The sequence below is a fragment of the Cyclopterus lumpus genome, chromosome 15, assembly GCF_009769545.1.
Source record: "Cyclopterus lumpus isolate fCycLum1 chromosome 15, fCycLum1.pri, whole genome shotgun sequence".
Taxonomy (NCBI): Eukaryota; Metazoa; Chordata; class Actinopteri; order Perciformes; family Cyclopteridae; genus Cyclopterus; species Cyclopterus lumpus.
In genome coordinates this window covers 11,479,389-11,502,221 of record NC_046980.1, presented here as the reverse complement: position 1 = coordinate 11,502,221, position 22,833 = coordinate 11,479,389, and the positions used below count along the sequence as shown (strand labels likewise).

Below are 22,833 nucleotides of genomic sequence, written 5' to 3'. Positions count from 1 at the left end.
TAATACCAATTACATTTAGCCATTTAGACCCATCAATCACATAGACAGACCTACAGAATGTCTATGTGAGGTAGGTCTATATATATATATATATATATATATATATATATATATATTTGATGAGAACATCTCTTTGATGTTGTGGGAATAAAACTGAAAAACGTATTTGGTCAACACTTCAGAAACAGCACTTCTTAGGACCAACATTTCTATTTATGCAAGCTAAAGCGGGGAAAGGGTCAACGGTATTGATGCTCACTTTCACTGCAGACTTTGATTCCATTAATCATTAAGTAGTTTTCCATCCATTAATCCTCCTAGACAGAGCAGATAAATATGGTGCTCTCGGAATCTTTTAGTAAGTTAAAAAAAAGTGGCAAAAAAAGTAAAATAGATAAACAACCTTCACCATGGGAGGGAAAATACATTACATCAGCATCTCAAAGACTTCCCTTTGCCAGGTCTCAAAAGGCCTCATCTGCCCGACTACCATGTGGATGCCCTCAGGGCTCCACACTTAATCTTTTTCTTATAAAAGCGTTTCCTTTTGGTCATGTTAGGCGTCATTTTTCATTTTAGTGTCTGCTGTAGGAAAGAGTAACTTTCTCAAACTCTACGAGGTATTTTCTTAGAATAGGAAAAACAGAACAATATAGAGATATTAATGCAACTAATTTTGCCTCTATTACACAATATTATAAACAGGATTTTAAAATAGTGACATACTCTGGTCCTCTGACAGAACTCAGTAAATGTGATTTTTTTGAACGGGCCTACAGAAAAGTAAGGTGCTACCATCCAGATTTCTTAAAAGCATTGATAAATATTCTTCAGATTAACATAGTCTTAAAGGCTGAATATTAGACAAAGATATGCTATTTGCAAATAACAAAAATAAAAATGGTAGCAATGAAAGATCAGGGGTCATTTAAGGGGTTTACCACCTGCAAAGTACAAAGACAACAAATAAAAGCCATCTAGAAAAGACCTACTGAGTTAACAGTCACTGAACACAACCATTACGTCTCTCAGTATCAGAAAAGCAGGACACGATAAAAGCCATCATGTTGTTCAAAATCAAAAGACCACAGAAACAATTGCCAGAACAAAGCTACAATAGTTCCAGTTCATGTGGTCGAAGAGGGACCAAATTGCTTCTGTCAATAAAAAAAGTCCTGGCAACCAAACTTTAAGCTGTTAGAACGTATAGGCACGCATCCTTTATTTCTTAAGCAGGTAAGCTTTCCTCCAATGCACCCCGTAATGGTTGAGAGAGCACAATGCATCGTCTAGGCTGAACTCCAGGCATACTGACGTGATGGATGCAAAAAAATCTCTTATGGAGGTGCAGGGTTATGTACTGAACACAACCAGCATTAAAAAAGCAGATAAAAAGGGCATGGCTGAGAATGTGCTTTAATATAGATTTGCAGATATAACATACAATGTCAAAAACTCACAGGAACTCAACATTCCCTCCGCATGTGCTTTGTATAGAGCAGAAATTCAAAGAATCTAGTTTAGAATCAGATAGACAAGAATACAACCTATATTTAGAGTCTATAGTGTCTTTTTCTTGAATGCCTTATCATGGCCAGACAAATGGTACTGCAGCTGTTTGAAGGGGTCCTCCTCTCATTAACTGAACACAATGACATATCCACACCCCCTTCCCCCTATAGTGTACTGAAGCAGAAGATGCCATCCATGTCTCCAACTTACCCAATTAAAAGGAGCACCACGCAGACAATGGCAAATCCAACTGTGTACTTCAGAGCGTTCTTCACTTGCTGTAATAGAAGAAAAAAATTAAACTGGTCAAAAATTATTATTCATTATTCGTGAGGGAAGGGGGTCATACAGTATTCAGCTAAGGACTATAGTGAGTCAGTGTAGATCCAGTTTGACCTGGCAGAGATAACATGTCACTCCCACTGCTATTCAAGGTGCTTTTAAAGTAACAATACAAAAGACTCTGTTAGAGAAAGTGCCTCTGTCAGCTCAAAACTGACACACGGAAAGGAGAAAAGGCACTATGTGTTAGCTGGTGTTTGGTACATCACTCACTAAAAAGACTTATAAAGATAGGGATGACAGTTTGTCAAATTGCAGGTGACAATATGCAGCCCATAATGTACAATATGAATGGAGTGGTGGAAAATATTGACAATGTGACTCCTTTTACTGCCACAATATATTATTTAAATATTAATTCATTGTAATAATTATTTCCCCTTGATTTTTTAAAGCTTACGTAGGTAATTTAGGTTTTCACACAAACACATTATAAGTTTATTGTCTTTATTTTCATGTCCTTAAAAACATACCGAATACATTTCCAAAGTCCACCAGCCTTTTGTAATTTTTTTTAAACTTACAGATTTTTTTATTCATTTATAAATTCACCTTCACACATGCGTGCTCTTTTTGGCATGTCCTGTGAACGCATGATGGCAAGAATACAAAACATATCCTGCAGCACCACAAGTGGTCAAAAAGTCTAAACATTCCATACTGTCCAACTTTCCATACCTGTTGATAATTTTTCAAGCCCGTACTTTTGTATTTTGATTTTGTCTTAGAACTCCAAATTCATATTTGCATAATAAAAAGTAAACTAAGTTGATAATAAAGCTTGACAAATAAGTCAGGTCTTATTATTCAAAATAAATAATATTTAAACTGAAATTTTAAACACATTCTATATTTATTTTCTTACATTTTACTAGATAGTCAGATAAAAAAATGCATTCTACCATAGATACTGATATTAATATGACAGATTTGACCATACAAATGTATTATACAAAGAGAATACTGATGAACTAGTTTACATTAATATTTTTCATTTCGTCTATCAAAATAATATGTTTTTCTTCAGTACAAGGCACCAAAAACAAAAATGCAGTATTTCAAGATTTGGGTAAATAAAAATTGATGGACATTTGCTATCACCGGGTGCAATCAAATGTGTTCATGTTGCCTTAAGCTGGCTGGTAAGTTCAACTGAAATGACCTCAAGACATTTTTGCATTAAGAAATTGGTCAACTGCACATGAATCATCTGAATGAAATTTGAATTCCTCAGAACTGCATGTCAGCAGCTATAGTGCTGTATAGAAAGGTGCATTCTTACCGAGCATCTGTTCACGTTATCGTCATCCCTTTCTTCATAGTAGAAATAAACAAAGGGGATCCATAGGAAGACACAGAATAGTATGATGGAGTAAAGTGCTACATGGAAACAAAAGAAGAATACAAATCCAAGAATTAGTCAAAGATACATTTTGTGCAAAAATATTGCCAAACCTAAATATCCATACAACCTTCCTAGCATACAGCATGACACATTATTGCAGTGCATTTATGACAAGTACTGAACATACATAAGTACAGGCCTTATGTAAATCAATAACAGTGTATATTACTGTGGGATGTACCCTGTTCATCCCTTGAAAATATTGAATTTCCTGTGACAATCTAAAGGCAACAGGCACTTTTCTGTAAACAATATGGTTTAATTCCCCTTATCAGGTCATACCAGTCATAAACTGCTAAAAAAGTTCAGTCAGACCAATCGTTTAATTTTAACAGCAGTTGTGAAAACTCAATAACATAATTCAGCAGGTAGAGTAGAAAGCCAAAGAATTTCTGCCGACAATATGACCCCATTCGTAAAATTAATTATTCAAGAAACATTGATACCACAGTGAAACAAAGAGTAACTTACATTCAGTCATCCATAGTTGTGAAGAAGCCATATCACATTAGGTTCATACACAAACCCAATTTGTCATTTTCACTCTCCGTTCAAAACTATCATGTATTACTTCTCTCTTTTCTGAATATTTTCCTAATTGCTCTTGTGCCAAAATACTGTTTGTTTTTGATGACACTGTCTAATGCCACATGGGTGTCAGTTTGACGCTTTGGGCAGTTAGATATGTGTGTAATATTAATTAATTAACAATATAAGTACACATTTTTGAAGTGTACTTTTGAAGCTACTTAATAAGAAAAACAAAGGATATGGTGCTTCTGCTACGTGAGTCTGCCATTCCCGTTAGCTAAAAAAAGAAGTAGACAAAAAAGAAAAACATTTGTTGATAAATCACAACAATAACAAATATACACCATCAGAGAGCGATGGCCCTTCCCTGACTTCCTACCCCTAGTTCCAGTGCCCTTGCTCGGACCATACCCATTTTCGAACGCTGCATTTCATTCAACTACAAACCTGTAAAGCTTTGTGAGGGACCAGGGGCAAATCAGGCCTGGGGCGTGAAATGGGGTTGCTAATGGCTTCTTCACAACCTCCAACCCCAAATAAATGATCCCTGAGGAAGCTTGGGGCAAGCTTCCATCAGAGGTAGTTTAACATAGAAGAAATGTACAGTGGATGTTTGGGCATTATGCATGTTTTTTCAGAAAAGGTCCATAACAGCCCACTTTGCAGAGCTTAATGTATGCATTTAAAGGTTACTGAATTGGTTTAAGCAAAGCATTGTATAGCTCTATAAGATGCTCTAAAATGAAATAAGAAATACAATCAACTTATTTCATTGAAGTGGTAATGCTTAAGATGTTCATATCAAAGCAAAAAATACTGCATATGATATTTATTCTTCCTGCCTATTTTTAGTGACATACATCTATTTGTGTTCTATGTCTGTCTATCTAGCCCACCAGCATTATTAATGGTGTTGTATAAGCTTTTTGTTCTCTATTATTTAAATACAGTACAAGAAGTACAATGTATGCAGGACAGTAGCAGTGGGCTATAAGTCATTATTAAACCCGAAATGTTGCACACAAATTATAAATGTTTACATTCAGCCCAGCAGTATAATCCCCATGGATCCCTCAAAAGTCTCACCAATTAGTTGTCTGCCTGGCTGGTCAAAACAAAAACTGGAAATAGAATTAATATCGAGTTAACTAGTTTGTTCTGTTAAATTTAGCCAAAAAGTGATATATCTTTAATAAATAGAAACATTTATGATTGCCTCTGCACTCTCCCACCAGCATGTTGGTGTATGATAGGGTTCTTTTATTTTTATTCAGCAGATTATCAAGCTAGTAAATGTATGCATGCCTTTGGGTCTGCTGCTTGTTAAACTGATGCTTAAGAAGTTGAGGTTCAACAAGGCAGAAGCTGACGTTAACCAGCTATCAAAGTTTGAAAATGGTGTCTGATAATGTTTTACAAGACTTCCTGGGTTGAATAATTTCATTGACTTCCTCTTGAGACTAAAACCACACTTCAACAACCGATTACAATTGCAAGCCAATTCATCAATAGCAGTCTTTGTTCAGGTGTTTTCTCTATTATGTGCTTTCTGTAAAAGTCGGTTATTAATACTACCAGTATTATGAGTAAAAGAAGAATATTGCCACTTCTGTTCTGAATGTAATCCAGAGCATTGAGCAACCGATTCAAATAAGCATTTGTATTTCAACACATTATCATTGTATGATTGGTGTTTAATATTAACTCACAAAGCAGTTAATCAGTTGTCCCATTTCAATAGAAAAAAATCTGCATCAGAAATTGATTTATTTCTAGAGCCGTTGATCTTCTCTATGAATGGACACAGTGTACCCAATACACCTGTCCTTGGTAAAAGGGCTCACTTTTTTCTATTTGTTTGGTTCTTCCTGTGCAAAATTCTTTTTTTAGAGAAGAGACCAAAATCATTCATTAGAAATTCAGAGCGAAGATGAGGAGAAAAACACTTAAATAGAAATATGCTATTTCAAGCTGGGGGCTTTTCTCTCTGCAGCAAATGGATGTTGGTGAAGACAGCCCATATGACCCCAAAATAACCCAAAGAAAAGATGTCTCAAAGGTGTGCTCAACAACATGGTTGGCACAACGCAATGCTTCCTTTAGGTGATAACAGGAATCATTAGTGCGCGTCACATTGTGACGCCAAATAAAAAAAATTTGCAAAGAGAAAAACAGCTTGAATTTATACGTTTGGTCTCGATTTAAAGTCAGATAAATTAAAAACACAATCAAAACAGAGTTCAAACCATTAATGTATAAGCGATTCGGGCCTACACATAAGAAACAACTACTGCAAACATGCCATTATTGCAAGATAAACTACACAACTATTATTAATTGAAGAATTGGTCTCAATAAACATTTGATCCATAACATCAGTACCACAGTTCAAATTCAAAGTACAGGTAGGAAACAACCTTAACATATCAGTCAAGAATTGATGTACCAACATGGCCCCCTGTGACTACATTTCACAAAATGCTCTCTCTCCTGCAGACAAATTGTAATCGTGGCTTGCTTTTTACCAGCTGTGATTGTGACAAGGCATTACTTTCAATAAACACATGCTCATTGCTCCACTAACACATCCATTTACACTCATTTACAGCCAGAAAAACGAGTTTAGGATGACACTAGGAGCCAATAAATGCAAGCCATGCACAGTATGCAGCTGCTGGAATATGCTTGTGGCTTAAAGCAATGGGTAATATTAATCATAACACCATGAATATTAACATACTGAGAGAATAGGTCATACTGCCTTACCATGTATCATCCATTACTCTCTGAGCAGATCTACTGGGACGAACGCCTGACCAGGGATAGAAGTTTAGTACATTACACCTGATAGAGAGAACAGAATAAATAATTGATTGTCCTCCCTTAAGCCTTAATGTAGGTCTTGTGTTCAAATATAGCATGGACCCCAATTTACTCTTAAGGGAAGCAAAAACAAATTAAAGAATATATTATACATTAATTTTTTTGAGAGAGACTTCTAACAGACTATGTATAGCTTATGTACGCTGACTCTGCATGTAGTATCTTGAACGTCCAGCCACATGTTACTCCAGTTTGTTGCCATCTGCTTAACAATGACTGTCACAAGATGAAACATGCTGTTGTCATATTCTATGGTTTTGTTTCACTTCATAGCTCAATGGCATATTTTGTTTGGTTGAAAAGCAGCCAGCGTACCCAGTAGGACAAACGGAATCCACAGGGCTCCTTGTGCATTGTTGCAGGAAGTAGGGACCATCCATTTCTAAGAGTAGCCTTGAAGGATATGAATAGTGAGCCAATACAGAATACCTGCTTTATAGGAATAACATTGTAATGCATCACATTATCAATTGGACCTAAAAATCCAGTATCCAAAACATTATTTATATGGCTTCATTGAGCACAACCAACTTTCCTTGAAAGACAGTTCACAGAAAACATTTCGCTATTGTTTGATGCTGCACCATGTTATCTGACAGAGTAGAGAATAAATAGTTGATTGTCCTCCCTTAACCCTTTATATAGTTATTGTGTTCAAATATAGCATGGACCCCAATTTACTCATAAGGACAGCCAAAACAAATCAATGAAACATATTCTCAAAGTTTTGTTGGAGAGGTGACAATAAAAGCCTTCATCTACAAATGGAGTGCCAACTGGGGAAATAATGTGAGGACATCAACATAGGCAGTAGTCAATATCTCATTATATTTTAATAATAATTATATATTTGTTTCCAACAATTACAAACTATCATACAGAGCAATAGTTTCACTCTTAATGAGAAAAATAAGAGCCTTGTCCTCATCTTACTGTGCCTCTCCACAGACATTAGCACCTGGACTCTTTAATCCTTGTAGACAGGCAAAAAGTATTACATATTTTGTGAAAATTAAATGCCAGGGGAGATTTTACACTGACTCTAACAAAAGGATTCCAGAGACTGATGAAAATATATGTCTGTACAGACACTTGCTGAAAGGAATGACACTCTTCAGTGGGGGGGGGGGGGGGGGATAAAACACAAGTGAATATTATAGCTCAATTTGACAGGTAGCAAGAAGGAATCCAACTTTACTGCCTGTGTTGCTCCGTTTTTGTTGGGTGAGTGAGTAAACAGATGTTTGCTAACATTCAAGACAAAGGAACTTCATAAGATGATGGATTATCAAGGCTCATTGCTGCGGGTATGTTTTGGAGTCATTCTTAAAGCCACTTAACATTTTTTTTGTTTGCTGTATTTTGCTTTCATTGGGCAGAGGACAGTGTAGAGGCAGATTGGAGAAAGGTCTCATGGCTAGAATCGAATCGGGGACGCTGCAGGTCCGTGACATACGCTGTGTTTGGCTACCAAGGCACTCCGTAATTGCTGCTTTTAACTATGTTTCCAATCTGTACATAGCCAAGAAAGAGCGGGCTAAATCAACACTTTCACACTTCACTTTCCTTGTTTAACATGCGTATGTATGACCATGCAAATGTGGAATACATTATTAGTATTTTAATATCAAACTCAAATTACTTGACAGAGCAGAAACAAACATGGTAAATACAAGTTTAAAATTTTAAAGATCAACAGAAAGAAGTGTGCAACCTCTGCCATGAGAAAGTCATGTGTAACTGTAATAACACATATGCTGAGACATCTCTACACTATCCAAAGACGAAGAAAGGAAGCTTCAGACTCTTGAAAGAAATCTGTAGAATTCAGATTGTTATGAATAGTGAGCAGATACAGAATACCTGCTTTATAGGAAAAACATTGTAATGCATCACATTATCAATTGGAGCTAAAAGTCCAGTATTCGAAACGTTATATCTATGGCTTCATTGAGCACAACCAACTTTCGTCGAAATACAGTTCACAGAAAACATTTTGCTATTGTTTAATGCTGCTATTCATGTTTTGCCCAGTGGACAATCATTCAAAGGGAACACCTTTTATCTTTGAGATTGAGCTATTACTATGTCACTGAAAATAAAAGAAATGTAATATTTGTTTAACTAAAATGTATGTCACATCCTATTACGTTGCTGTCAATCGTCTTTCCCTGCAGGTGGCTCATCATGATATGCAGAGCCCCGCCTTCGTTAAACTGTCAATGGATAAATACAAAAAAGAAAAGTCACGGAGAAAAATAGAGAGTTTAGTTCTGCGTCCACATATTAATTTGCTTTCACTGCCAACAATGCTGGCTTACCTGTATGCTTTATAAAAATGTGACAGGAATTATCAAACATGTAATGTTGAAAGACTCTCCAGAACTAGCACACAGCAGTGAAGAAGAGCTGCAGCAAACAGAGCAAATAAATCTACTTTCATGAAGTCTCCAAACTCAACTGCTGCTGGTTCTGTGGCAGCTCGTGAGACATTAAGGAGTCCGTTAGTGAAAACGTGTCCGTCCTCGGGAGTGTTTCATAAATCCTCTGTCCTCGAGTCTAAAACTCCGGCAAAGTGACAACGCTCAGTGTAAACGTAGAAGAATATATGTGTTGTTATAGGGTTACGTAGTAGTGTGGACATGGCCTAAAGGACACTTTGACACCACTTTGAACTGGAGGACGGGTATCGAACCTGCTACCTCGTGGTTACAGGACGACCACTCTACCCCGTGATCCACAAATATGGAGGTGGGGAGTTCAGGACCTACATAGTTGTCTGATTAATTGACCAGTGTATTTTTTTTGTCTCCTCTTCATAAGAGTTTGATTTAGTTAGAACCGGTAAAATAGCAATACAATGTCAACAATTGTCTTTATTCTGGTTCTATAATTTCATAAATACAACAAACTATAGTTTTTGTATATATACTATGACTATTTATATAAAACTTTATAAGCTGTGATATCAAATAGGTTTTGCGGCTCCAGACACATTTTATTTGGTGGAAAATAGGGCCAAATGGCTCTTTGGATAGGAATGGTTGCTGACCCCTGCCTTAACCCTTTATATAGTTATTGTGTTCAAATATAGCATGGTCCCCAATTTACTCATAAGGGAAGCCAAAACAAATTAATGAAACATATTTAGAAAGTTTTGGGGAGAGTTGGCTATAAAAGCATGTTGCTATTGTTTAATGCTGCACCATGTTATCTGGACAGAAGATATATAACAAATAAAAACAATAACCGCCTGATATCAAATTAAAAGAGGTGGTTGACAATTCAAATTGTAAGTCAAACATGTTTGTGATGGATTTGCAGAGACCCTTCAGCGTTGGACATCACAGCTTACATCCATGCTTAAATACACAAACATGCCTTAACGTTTAAATATAATAAATATGTCAGCTGATCAGAGAGGATAGTAACCCTGCCTTTAAAACAGACGACTTCTAACATGCACATGTTAACACCTAATCATGTATTCCAAAGTGTGTAGAGGAGAATTACTGAGGAATAAAATATAACATTTTAACATTTGGTTATCACCTTATAATGTTTTAGCACAAGAGTGTTAAATGAATTGATGAAGAGGTATTAAGCTGGACTAAAGCAATAAAGTGGGAAGATGCACTGGTATAATATAGAATATTAGAGCCTAACCAGTACATCAGAATGGCAAACATTATATTACATTAGCTTACTATAGATATATTGGTATTGGCGTATTTGAAAGTCGATAACTAACATACGATATTGAAAAGTATTTATGTTGCCAATCAACAGCTCTCAACATACAGCTAACTGTGCTAAAAGAAAAAACGATGGCTAAAGTGCTGACAGAGCTAACAATGTTTACCTCGGTTGAGGTTTTAGCACATTGTGGCAAGAAAAGTGTCTTTTGAACACTGGACACTGCCCTTCAAAATAAAAACTGCAATTTGTCAATGTTTTAAGAATGCTCTTAAAAGAAGCACCAGACCTCTTTCCTTTAAAGATTCTGTCAGAACATGTAGGTGGACAAGAATCGCAGACAAAAAGAAAGTACTTGCAGGATATTTACAAGAGGATTGCATCCTCTCTAACTTCTCCCCTGCAAATGGCATTAAAAAAGCAGAGAGAGAGCCAATGACTTATTTAAAGGTCCCAGGGGTATTTTGCCCTGTTGCTTAAGGGCCTTATGCATCACTGCTTTGAAGTACTAAGCAGTTCAAGGAAATGTATAAATGGACAGAGACTGGAATTGAAAGGCTTTCAAACTTAGGGCTCGTCAAAGATCACAAAAAGCTATTTGGGCTCTAAAAGGAAGTGGGTGTTTCAGTTACCGACATGTATATCCTCTGTAAAGTTAAGGTAGATTTTATCTGATATTACACTGGGTAAAATGTATTGACTGCACCTACAAATACGGTACATTCAATAGGTAACATTTCACTTCGACAACATATTTTCACTTCCTGTTTTTTGGCATTAGTTAGGTTCTGATGTAGCCGTGATCTCTTCATCACAGGTACATAGATGTTTGCTCACACTCAAAATGCATTCTGATGCAATTAACTGTCCTCATGCACTCATAAATGCATGTTTGTAAGATGTAACACACCTGAAATGCATGTATTTGATGATGTTACTGGTAACATGTACTGTAGCCTTCACAAGAAAAGGAGTCTGAGCAACTGTGAGCTTTCACAGAAATTGATAATGCTTAAAAAATAAACATGCATGCAGTTTAATAAACAAAAGGGTGCAAAATAACCTATAAATATCACAATATCATCCACTTTTTCTCATTATGTATAATTGTGTGAATAAAAGAAAATTATACAAATCTGTTACAAAAGTAACAATCCATTGAAATAAAAATGTAATTGTGCTATATTATCATTACCTCACTATATTGTCTCCAGTGTGATACCAATGTGCTTGTAAAACTATACAGCAGAAAAGTAGATTCAAGACTGCTGCAGAAATGTTGACATTGTCCCCTTCACAGTAGGTTTGATTTAACCTAAAGCTTGTGTCCAAAGAATAATGTACATATTTCTGAACCAACAACTGAAAGAAATGTACCAAATTACAGCTATGTAAGGCCATCAAATTGTGTCAGAAATTAACTAAATAAAGCAGAGACATTTTTCAATGACTGGACATGGTTAATAACTGTGATCACTACTGAATGCAAGTCAATCACCTTGAAGTAAAGCACGCTCAACTGTAAGTAATAGGGGATCTCGATTTCAAACCTGTCGCTATTCCAATTGTGAAGAGACAAATAGACAGTGCTGTCAAATGTGCCCTTAAAGAAGATTCTACTTCAAAGGTTAGATTTGTAAGGAGACACACATGGAGCTTGGTCTCCACCTACTGGCAAATAAAAAAACCAATGGCCCTCAAAAAGGAGAGAGGAATGAGTCCCTGGTTGTACATAAACATCAATAACCGGATAAAAAAAATGTAGGACTTTACTCAAATTACAGTCCTCTCAAAATGTCACAAACATCTTTTTACTATTCACATAGATATGCATCTTGAATGTGCAGCATTTGTGTATGTAAAGTATTTATTTACCTTAAACTAGCTTGAGCAAATTATCACAATCAGTAGCCAATCTGTAACAATTTAACTCATTATATGATATAACATATGTTATTTGGTATACCTAAGTTCGGAATGCATTTGCAATATTTTAAAATGCACTAACATTATTCCCAATATATGCTTTGAGGAACTTTCCACAACATCAATAAAATCTGGAAGGCTCTAATTTTTGTATTTTAGGCCGTTTTACAATCACTCGACCTTCCTTATCAACAGCCAAAGGTTGCAAGACCACAACAAATTCACAGGCAGATGATTCTGCACCACACACTCCCAGAGCTATGATCACATAGACACATGCGTGAGGCAGGTAGCTAACTCTTTCAAGCTTCTCTCTTATCCCTCTCCTAGCCCCCAGAATGCAGTGGAGTGTCTTGGAAGATTTGGAACTGGATAATAAAATGTATATGAATATTTTGTGAATGGTTTGAATCAACTATGTCTGTAATATAATGCCAACTTGGCACACAGTATAGAATATAAGCATGTATGTGGAATAAGACTGTAAAAGGACATGGCATGAGGTGCTGCATGATGCACAGCAACTTCAGCAGCAACTCAAAACAATGATAGAGATTGTGTCTTAAGAAGTGTAACTGTTGCACCATGAAAAATGGATTCCAGGCAATTTGTTCATTGAAATGATTTAACTACTAGCGGGAAACAGTCCTGCATTCAAGACGAAGCCAACAGGTAAGGTATTATGTCTCCATAAAAGTTTGGGTTCAAGGGGATGTCGAATACAAACTATGGATGGTAACAGAGAAAATGAATCTTGTGTAGGAAATCATATTTTTGAATGCTGGATTCATGTGCAGTGTTCATGGACTGTGAAAGCCAATTTTTCTCATGTCATTCTACGAGGGAAAGTGGTTTCTTTGATTGGGCTGTCTGGGCAAGGGGACAGCTTGTCTTCCTTGCATTTGGCATTTCTGAACAGACGGTACATAACAGCATTGCTGACAGGCACTTTAAGGCAGCATCTGTTAGAAAACGTGTGATTTAGTGTCTTTGGCATGACTGAATTTGCTCCCGTCAAAGACAACAAACTCATATTATCCTTTAATATGACAATCATAAAGAAATTTCAGCAGCACTAATAGCTTTCAGTTAGGAATTTATCAGCCAAACGGCCTAGATACTGTCCCCATGATTTGCAACCAGACTCAAATACTGGAATTATGGCGTGATCCATGGAGACTGAACCTGCCCTCTCTCATAGCTAGAGAATCGTGCAGGACAATTCAAAGATGCCTGACTGAACGCTTGACAAACCTACATATGATACAACCCAGTATGCCTCAAGCCAAAAACAAATCGCCAGTGCCAGTAAAGAGTTGTTCTTGGAAAGCAACCCTGTAGCTAGACTTCTGCAGAGAAGAAGATTAATATATCGAGATTACTTGGTTTGTTTGTTGTCGTTTTGTTTCGACAAGTTGAATAGGGCAAAGAACACAAGCCCTGAAATGATGGCAAAGATTGTAAACAAACCCTCAGTCCATGTCGGAAAGAGAAAATAAAGGCAAACTTTAATTTTGTATCAGAGATATCCAATACCGACACTGTTAATGGATATTGATCCACTACTCAAATAGCTGAATTGATGGATACCAATACTTTAATAAATACTAAACTACACTACAAGTTATGAAAGCAAGGTTTATTTCAAGCCTGATTTTGCCTTACACACACACCAGAATGATTCTGCCTACAGTTTAGTAATTAAACACGGATATCAGATTGATACCCAAATCCAAAAGGTATCGGTGCCTCTCTAATTATTTTTGTTTATACTTAACCCATATTTAAACAGATAAGACCTATTGAGATCAACAATCTCTAAATAAAAGAGTACATTTTTAAAATCGTTAAATCTAACTTTAACTCCTTTAACATGTAATAAGAGTAAGAGTAAACTGTTAAAACTTAAAACGACTGAAAAAGTGTCAAAATCGCAGCAGCTATTTCCTTACTTGCCTGTAAAAGGCGATACAAAAAGGATAACATCCAAATTGCTGCTGCTATTATTAAACTTGTTTCGGTACATACATTTGTACTTGTCACAGCAGCAAAAACACAGGTGAAACATTTCTTCAACAATGGCTCAGTTTCATTAAGTAAGCCCTGACAATGAGCCTGCATACACTTAACTATAAGTACTAGACCGTTTTTACAGTTATCAATTCCACTTGTTCTGCTACAACAAGCCACAATGTCTGCTTTGAAAATGGTCAATTAACCTGTTTGTCATGCTATGCTTGACTTACATGAGGCGACCAAATTTAATGAACCAATAAAATTGATAACGCTGGACTGTGTAACCAGTAGCAGCATCAGACAAATGTCAAATCGCTTTAAGTGAACACACCTATGTAAATAGCCCATGGGTCCCATGTGGCCATTTAGGATACACACGTAATTTTTCCTTACTACAGGTTATAGAAAAATCAATAATGCAAACCTAAAGACGACAATCTATGGAGGAAATCTAATTGTGATTGCCAATGAAAGTGAGTCCTCTTTAAATTGGTGCTCAACTCAGACCACACCAAAATGTTACAATAACTTAAAATGAATTTCCAAGAACAGCCAAGAGTATTTTTATGATAGCCGTTTTAACCACAGATATGCTAATTCTGACTTTCTGGTCTTATAAATATGAACTTGATCTGTAAGCACAGGATTTGTCTAACCGGTTTCACCTTAACATGAAGGAGGAAGACTTTGGCTGCATACAAGAAATGCATAACACAAACTGCAAATGGTGTAAAGATGCGAGTGACTATGATGCTGCTCATCATTAAGACCCAGTGGCCGAAGTATCAATGATACTAGAATGTCTTCATATGAAGGTCATGAAAACAATTCACCTTGTGTTCCCCAGTAATATAGAGATGGGATTACTGTGTGTGTGTGTGTGTGTGTGTGTGTTTCATCTGCAGTCACATCCAATGAAAAACCTTTGAGCCTTCTTAATATGCAACAATAAATGTAATGTATTATTGACAGCGTTAGTTGACTAATGTAAGCTGCCTGCTATTTGACACATTCCACTTATTCCAATGGTCATTTTGCCAGGAAAAGCTGTAAATGTTTGATATCTCTAATATATTGCATGATCATGGAAAACAAACTGCTCGGTCTTTCCATTAACATCACCTTATGAAAAGGTTTTTTTATTTTTCAAAAGTACTTTCCATTATCTCGACTTGCAGGAGGTTATATGTTCAGTCGTGTGTGTGTGTGTGTGTGTGTGTGTGTGAATCAGTTTGTCCATTCATAGCTAATCTCACATACCCCTGGACCCATCAGCCTAATCATTTTTGTGCTCATCTATGACTGCATGCTTAGGGACCTCTGGTGGTTGCTGTAATTCACAATTTGTTTTAAACACTACTGACTGCTGCTTACACTTGCTGGGCCAAAGTGAAGTAACTCTCACACAACTCATGTGATATATTCCAAGTCTCAATTGTCCAGTCGTACGCTCACTACCTCCCAAACACGTGTAATTTCACTCAAACCTTACTATTTAAAACACAACAGTACTCGCACAGACGAGTAGCTTGCATGAGCTTTGTGAGAGTTTCATTCCATGAAAAGGAGTTGCCATTGTGGTAATCAATGAGCGAATGTGAATCCCAAAGTTAAGCCGTTAACACACCAAGAGTGCTGTGTGGGTGAGTCAGGCCATAGATGTAATTGAACTGGCACGACCGTCAATTGAAACAAGTGGATATTGTAGAAGAATGATGATGCACACTAATCACTGATTGTAAAACAGCTAATTTCAGAGAAAATATTCAAATGGTAGAGCTGATTCAGAGAAAGAAAGTAAATAATCCTCTAGCTATTATTTTGTCAACAAATATGTTTTTTTTTAAAGGTGCTTCCAGATAGATGGGTATTAACAGAATGAACTTACTGTAATATCCATACAGCACAGTGTCTTCAATTTGACCTCTTGTCTCATTGTTTGCTGCCCATTCCTGGATGTTAGCAAAGAAAAAGTACATGGTTAAGAAAGTTCAACAGCAAAACAAATGATAAAGTATAATAATCAATAAGAACAGATAGCAATTAGATTAAAGATCATTCTAAAAAACATTAAAAAGTATAAAATATAGTGTGATAATAAACACACAGAGGGAGGTATGGAGAATGTATCTATTTGTATTCATGCATGGCACAGGTGTGGGAAAATGTCCAACATAAGCTTGCATTTTACTCACTGAATTAATTCTCCAGAAGATGAAATAATGTGTGTCGATTTCTAACAAATTTTTTGTTTAACCGTGGCAAATTTCTTGAAAAAAAGCCACCACTTGCTTTCATGCTTCTTCGCTTATTAAAGTAAAGTATAATTACAAGATCACCAATATATCATGTCTGATTAATGAGTAAGGGATGTATAAGGGTTTATGTCCTTGATGAGTTAACATGTGCAGCCTATCTTGGTCATGACTAAGTGGTACAAAAAACCCTGAGCAATCACAGCCGCTCACAACCCACAGAAAAAAAAGAAATTACCTGCTGTTCAAATTGAAACGCTATTACACACTCTGCTAAATCTTCAAATAGATAGAAAGCAAATGCAATGACTTTGCAAAAACAGTATGAGCCCAGAAATGCATTTAGCTTTTAGATTGGACTAAAACAATGTCCACTTTGTCTAATTCTAAGAAAATTACACGGCAAAGTTAAAAGCTGCCTCAGGACAACTCGTTAGTGTTTCTCAAATAGATTTTACTGGCGCTGTTAGCATAACAGATACTAACCTTATAGGTACCATTGGGATACTTCATGAAGGAGACAAGAAATATATCCACTGGTAGAAGTGCTGAAGTTATCAAAGCAATGGCGAGGGCACATATTGCTGTGATAGTTGAGACAACTTCACTTTCCTGCCGACTTTGAAATTTCCGAATGTAGACCCAACAGAAAGCAAGGATTACCTATACAGAGAAAAAAACATTTAATAATCAAGTTAAAACAACTAAAGATTGATACCAATTTGAGGAACAATAACAATTTGTGTAAGTAATATTCTCCCTGATCCGAGACATGCAGTCTACACACTTAGTGTATAGTGCACATGTAGGTGCACTTTTCATCAGTGTTTGCTGACGGAAACCCATCTATTATTTAACTAAAGCTTTAGACAGTACATTACAAAACATTTTTAATGATGTAATTGCAGAAAGGTTGGGTTCATAAAATAATTTTAGGAATGAATACATTGGGAGAATTATTAAATAGACACAACTGAAAAAACAAAATGATGCAATCCGATATAATACCCTGCAAGAAATTCTACCTTTGTGTAGCCTACAATGATCGCTGTCGCTGAGCTGTATTTCTATTCTATTGAACAATTGCCAAAAATAATTACTCAAACCAAAGTGTTAACACAAGCAGGGAATCATACACTGAAAATAGCCTGACTGCGGGTGCTAGGGGACAAGTGATCTGATTATACCGTACTCCCTCCACTTGTCCTTTCAGCACATGAGTGAACGCAGACTCACTGACATTGTTAAGGACTAAAGTAAATAACACAAAGTTTACTCTTTTTTTATAAAGCAGAAATAGACAATTATGCAATACAGCTTTTAGCTTTCAACTTTGAATTATTTCATGAATTTGCTGAAGCATTATGTTGCTGCCTAACATGCAAAATTTTAAAAAAAGAGAGGGATGTCATTGTAACTGGCAGGAAACCCGAGATGAAGAAGCAAATAAGGGTCTCCAAAATGACAAGGACGTATTCAAGGCACACGAGCAGTAAGAAGTGAGGACACTGCTAAAACTAGTCCCTTTAGATCAAGGCCTGCCATTCACAGACAGGATCAATTAAAGGCCTGTAGCCTTAAGCCTCTGGCTGCTTGTTTTTTGCCAGGTAATGACGCAGGCTTTGCATCTCAATAAGAGGCATTGACATGTGTGTTCAAATAGAAGGGTTGCTAGTGTGGTGGCGAGGGGAAGCAGAGCAATGTAATGGCATCCTGGCATTCATTCTCCTATTCTGCACGGCTTCTGATCTGCCCACGTGACTCCGAGTGACAGCTGAGATAATGAGCGCTATACTGGGCGGCAGATTACCTGGCTGACCAACTTCAAGACATACAGTAAAGTCATTACATGAGTTCAAACATAATGACTCGCAGGGACGGAATGGTCAGACGTGTGTGTGCCTGTTTGCGGTATCTGTGGTGGGAAAACCGCCTCGTTTTTGATGAGTTTCAGCAGCACCAACTTCGAGAGCATAATTTGTGTAAAGCGCATTTTGAAACCCAACTAGGTTACGCAACAGCACAGATGGACGCTGTTGCCGAATAGCATCTACACAGATGTTCATATTCTGTACACTATAATAAAAATACCGGCCTTCTATTCTCGTAGTGGTGTTTCACACTCCTACCTGCTTCTAATAGTAATGTATGCACACGTATACTAAACTGCACGCTGCGCAACAACAGCCTGAAACCGTGTCGTGGCTAATGTTAGCCAAAACAAAATGTTGACGTTGATATAGCGCAGCCATGTAATAGCTTCACCCGCTGAAACATCTCACAATACGCGCGTGACAGTCCGTGCTTGATGAAACCACGAACTGGACATCGTCGAACTTGCTTACCAGAAGTACACAGGTGAAAATAGACCACCCGAGCGCCGACTCGGTGAGCAGCTGCTGATCCGCCATCTTCACTTCCTGCAATAACAAAGCCACGTGCTCCCGTTGACGTCACCACGGTGGCGCGCGAGCAGCAGGTCTCTGTTGATATGTCCATGTGTGTGTATATTGTCTGTGTGGGCTGTACTGTTACAGCCGTTTAGTGAAGAGTAGAATGTAATATTTACTGGTGGAGGGTCAGGAATGCAAGACAGAAACAGCAGATTCCAACACTACAATATAGGACTGGACCCTCTGCAATTTGATTACTAGCCTCATGTGGGAGTGGACCACACCACCTGCTGCATTGAATCGGTGGCTCTGTGAGAATCACTTTATTTGATTCCACCAGTGCATTCAACACCATCCAACCACTGCTGCTGAGTGAGAAGATGCTGGTGGTGGCCGTTAATGCGTACTGGATCACTGACTACCTCACAGGCAGAGCACAGTTTGTCCTGGGCCATGTGCTGTCTGGGACGGTGGTCAGGGATGTTGGAGCCCCACAGGGAACTGTTCACCCTGTACACCACTGACTTCCAGTACAACTCTGGGTGTTGCCATCTGCAGAAGTTCTCTGATGACTCTGCAGTGGTCGGTGTATTAAGGACGGACGGGAAGTGGAGTACAGGGCACTAGTGGATGACTTTGTGGAGTGGGCCGGTATAAATCACCTGCTTCTGAACGTGGCCAAGACCAGAGAGCTTCTGTACACATGACATCTATTGCATCTGTCAATCCGGGGAGAGGGATCCTCCTCTGTTGCTCTCCTGAAGGTTTCTTCCCTTTTTTCCCTGTGAAAGGTTATTTTTGGGGAGTTTTTCCTGATCCGATGTGAGGTCCTGGGACAGGGATGTCGTATGTGTACAGATTGTAAAGCCCTCTGAGGCAAATTTGTAATTTGTGATATTGGGCTATACAAAATAAAATGAATTGAATTGAATATATGGTGGTGGACTTCAGGAGGAAGAGGATGGCTCCACAACCACTGAGAGTTATGGGAGAGGATGTAGACATGGTGGGGGAGTACAGGTTCCTGGGTGTCTCCATCGACAACAGACTGAACTGGAAAGCCAACATTAACGCTTTGTACAAGAAGGGGATGAGTCGACTCTTTTTCTTGAGGAAACTCAGATCTTTCGATGTGATCAGCAAGATGTTGGAGATGTTCTACCAGTCTGTTGTGGCCAGTGCTCTGGACTTCGCCGTAGTCTGCTTGGGAAGCAGCATTGGAGCCGGAGACACCAACCGACTCACTAAACTGATGAGGAAGGCCGGCTCCATCATTGACTGCAAACTGCACTATCCGGAGCAGGTGGTGGAGAGGAGGACACTGACGAAATTATTGTCCATATTGGATAATCCGGACCACCCTCTCCACCACCTACTGCAGGGACAGAGGAGCACGTTCTCCAACTGACTGCTTCAGCTCCGCTGTCACAAGGACAGATACAGGAGAACATTCCTGATACAGGAGAACATTCCTGATACAGGAGAACATTCCTGCCAACTGCAATTAGACTGTACGATAAATCACCTCTGGCCAGATCCTCCTCAAATTGAACAACATCAATAAACCTTGCACCGCTTTCACTTTATACTTTATATACACTTAAGTACTAAACTATATACACTTTCATTTTTATTTATATTTTTTCATTTTCATTTCCTTTATTATTTAAATTCTTAAATGTAATATGTCCTGCTAGATACTTTATTCATATCTATCTAATATATATATATATATATATATATATATATATATATATATATATATATATATATATATATATATATATATATATGTATATCTGTCTTTCTGTCTGTCTGTCTATCTATCTATCTATCTATCTATAGGGCCTTTGGCATAAGTCTGATGAAAAACACATTTAGGGCCAGCTATCCTCGAAGTTTAAGTTTCATACAATACCCTACCATCTGTGAGGAAAGAAATAATCAGATACTTTTACTAAAAGTGTGGCTTATAAAACCACAGCAGCATGAGCAGAAAAATGTGCTTATACATTTTATCATTTATTTATTATAATTGGTTTGGCATTTTTAAAGCATCAACCTATCAGAATTATTTTTACAGTGTTAGGTATTCTCATTAATTCTCATTAAGCAACTTGTAAGCTGATAAAAATGTTAACATGTAAAATATTTACACAAGCGCTTTGGCGCACCTGAGCAGTACTTCTGGGACAATTGTACTATCCATTTGGCACATTGTCTGGCAAGTGGACACAAGGCAATCAAACTGACATTATGTATTCATCCAGTATATCCGGAAAACTCATCTGGTACAGTGAGCTTGAAATTTGCTGAAAAACTAGAAGTAGGTCACTGGAGATTAGGGTGTAGTGCACATGTAGCTGCATTCCCATGTGTAAAGCAGATCAGTGGGGTAATACTCGCTATCAATTATCCTCCGCAGTGGCCCACACAAGCAAACAGACACTGTCTTTGGTGCTGATGGTAGTAGTCCTTCGTATATGATTGTGTGTTTCTTATACAATGCATATTGTTAACAAGTCAAATGCAAAATTCCTTATTAGTACTGCTGTCTGAGCAGTGGCTCACTGCAGTGTGTTTCATGAAGCGCATATATCAGCTTTACATTATAATTTGTTTCCTTCAGTTTTCTTTCTTGGGGTTGGCCTCTTGAATATATACTTGAAGTTTATGCTTTTTCTGTCTCCTCTCTTTGGTCAGCACTTTTCAGCTTGTTTAGGCACTGACATTACTCTCTACTCTATACCTGACATGTTTGCTTAAATTTCCACTGTCCAATATATATGTTTCTACTACCACATATACTATCATGGCCAACGTAAGAGTCATTTTAATATGATATTCACAATATAATCAGTACTGTCAGATATCGCTGCTGCTACTTGAGAAACATGTTAAGGTGTTTCTTGTTGTAGATTCTTCATTTTAATGACGAGAAGGACCATGAATTCTTAGAAGTCACTATGTATTTATTTGAAGTATAAAAATGTATCCCTCACAATACCAGTTTATAAGAAAAATCAACTCTTTAGTGGTATGACCCTCTGCTTCATTTAGCAGGGGATCCAAATGTATGTGGCAATGGGATCTAAACTGTTCCACCATTCTTATAGTTTTGAGTGCCCAGTGTCAGGAGAAGTACTCCATATAAAGAATATATTGTCCCTTGAATTACAAAAGTATAAAAGTGTGCAGTCATGCTTTATCATGTCTAGAATTATAGAGCCAAAATTAAATTATTACTTGAGTAATTACTTTTGCAAGGGGTAGACTATAAAAGGCCACGGTGACATTGAGGCTCTAAACTTTCTGCAAGTGAAAATTCTCTATATTGTATTGGAGGAAATTAGTCTGTTACTAATGGGAATTATGAATATGCTTACCAGTTAATTAGTCGGTGACTATTGCTTTGAACACTTTCAAAATTCAACCCACTAAAATCAATAACGATAAATCTAAAATTCATTTATGCCCATGACTTTTAAAAATAATAATTAAGCTAATGTAATTTATTCACCCATTATTACCTTGCTCAGGGAAGGTAGGTCAACTTAATTCATGCAACCTTTCAAAACTGCAAATGCCTTTATCATGCAGCTTGGCAACGTGCCCTCATGGAAGCCATGTACCGTAGTCTGTTAAAAGATGGCTTGCTGAGAAAAATGTTTGTGAATAAAGGAGGATTTGGGAAATAGATGATTTACATTTGAATGGTGTATATTATCTTAATCCTTCTTTAATTTCATAATTATATAAATCAACTGCAGGGGTTTCTACAGTGGAGATCACAACACCCACGTTACCTATAGTCCATGTTGTCTCCTGTGGACGATACTTCTGTCGCAGCAAAATAATAGTATCACATCCACCT

The 22,833-nt window shown here is 37.3% G+C and overlaps 1 protein-coding gene across 1 annotated transcript in view; it reads right to left on the bottom strand.

Moving 5' to 3' along the window:
- The window catches only part of lmbrd1 (LMBR1 domain containing 1), a 50,406-nt gene extending 31,394 nt beyond the window's left edge, over positions 1-19,012 (bottom strand). Inside the window, exons 1-5 of the mRNA XM_034551247.1 lie at positions 18,912-19,012; positions 17,053-17,229; positions 16,200-16,263; positions 3,137-3,234; positions 1,723-1,790 (exon numbers count right to left, since the gene is read on the bottom strand). Coding sequence (XP_034407138.1) covers positions 1,723-1,790; positions 3,137-3,234; positions 16,200-16,263; positions 17,053-17,229; positions 18,912-18,977 — 473 coding nt within the window. The 5' untranslated portion in view covers positions 18,978-19,012. The remainder of the gene's footprint in view (positions 1-1,722; positions 1,791-3,136; positions 3,235-16,199; positions 16,264-17,052; positions 17,230-18,911) is intronic.
- Between the last annotated feature and the right edge of the window lie 3,821 nt (positions 19,013-22,833).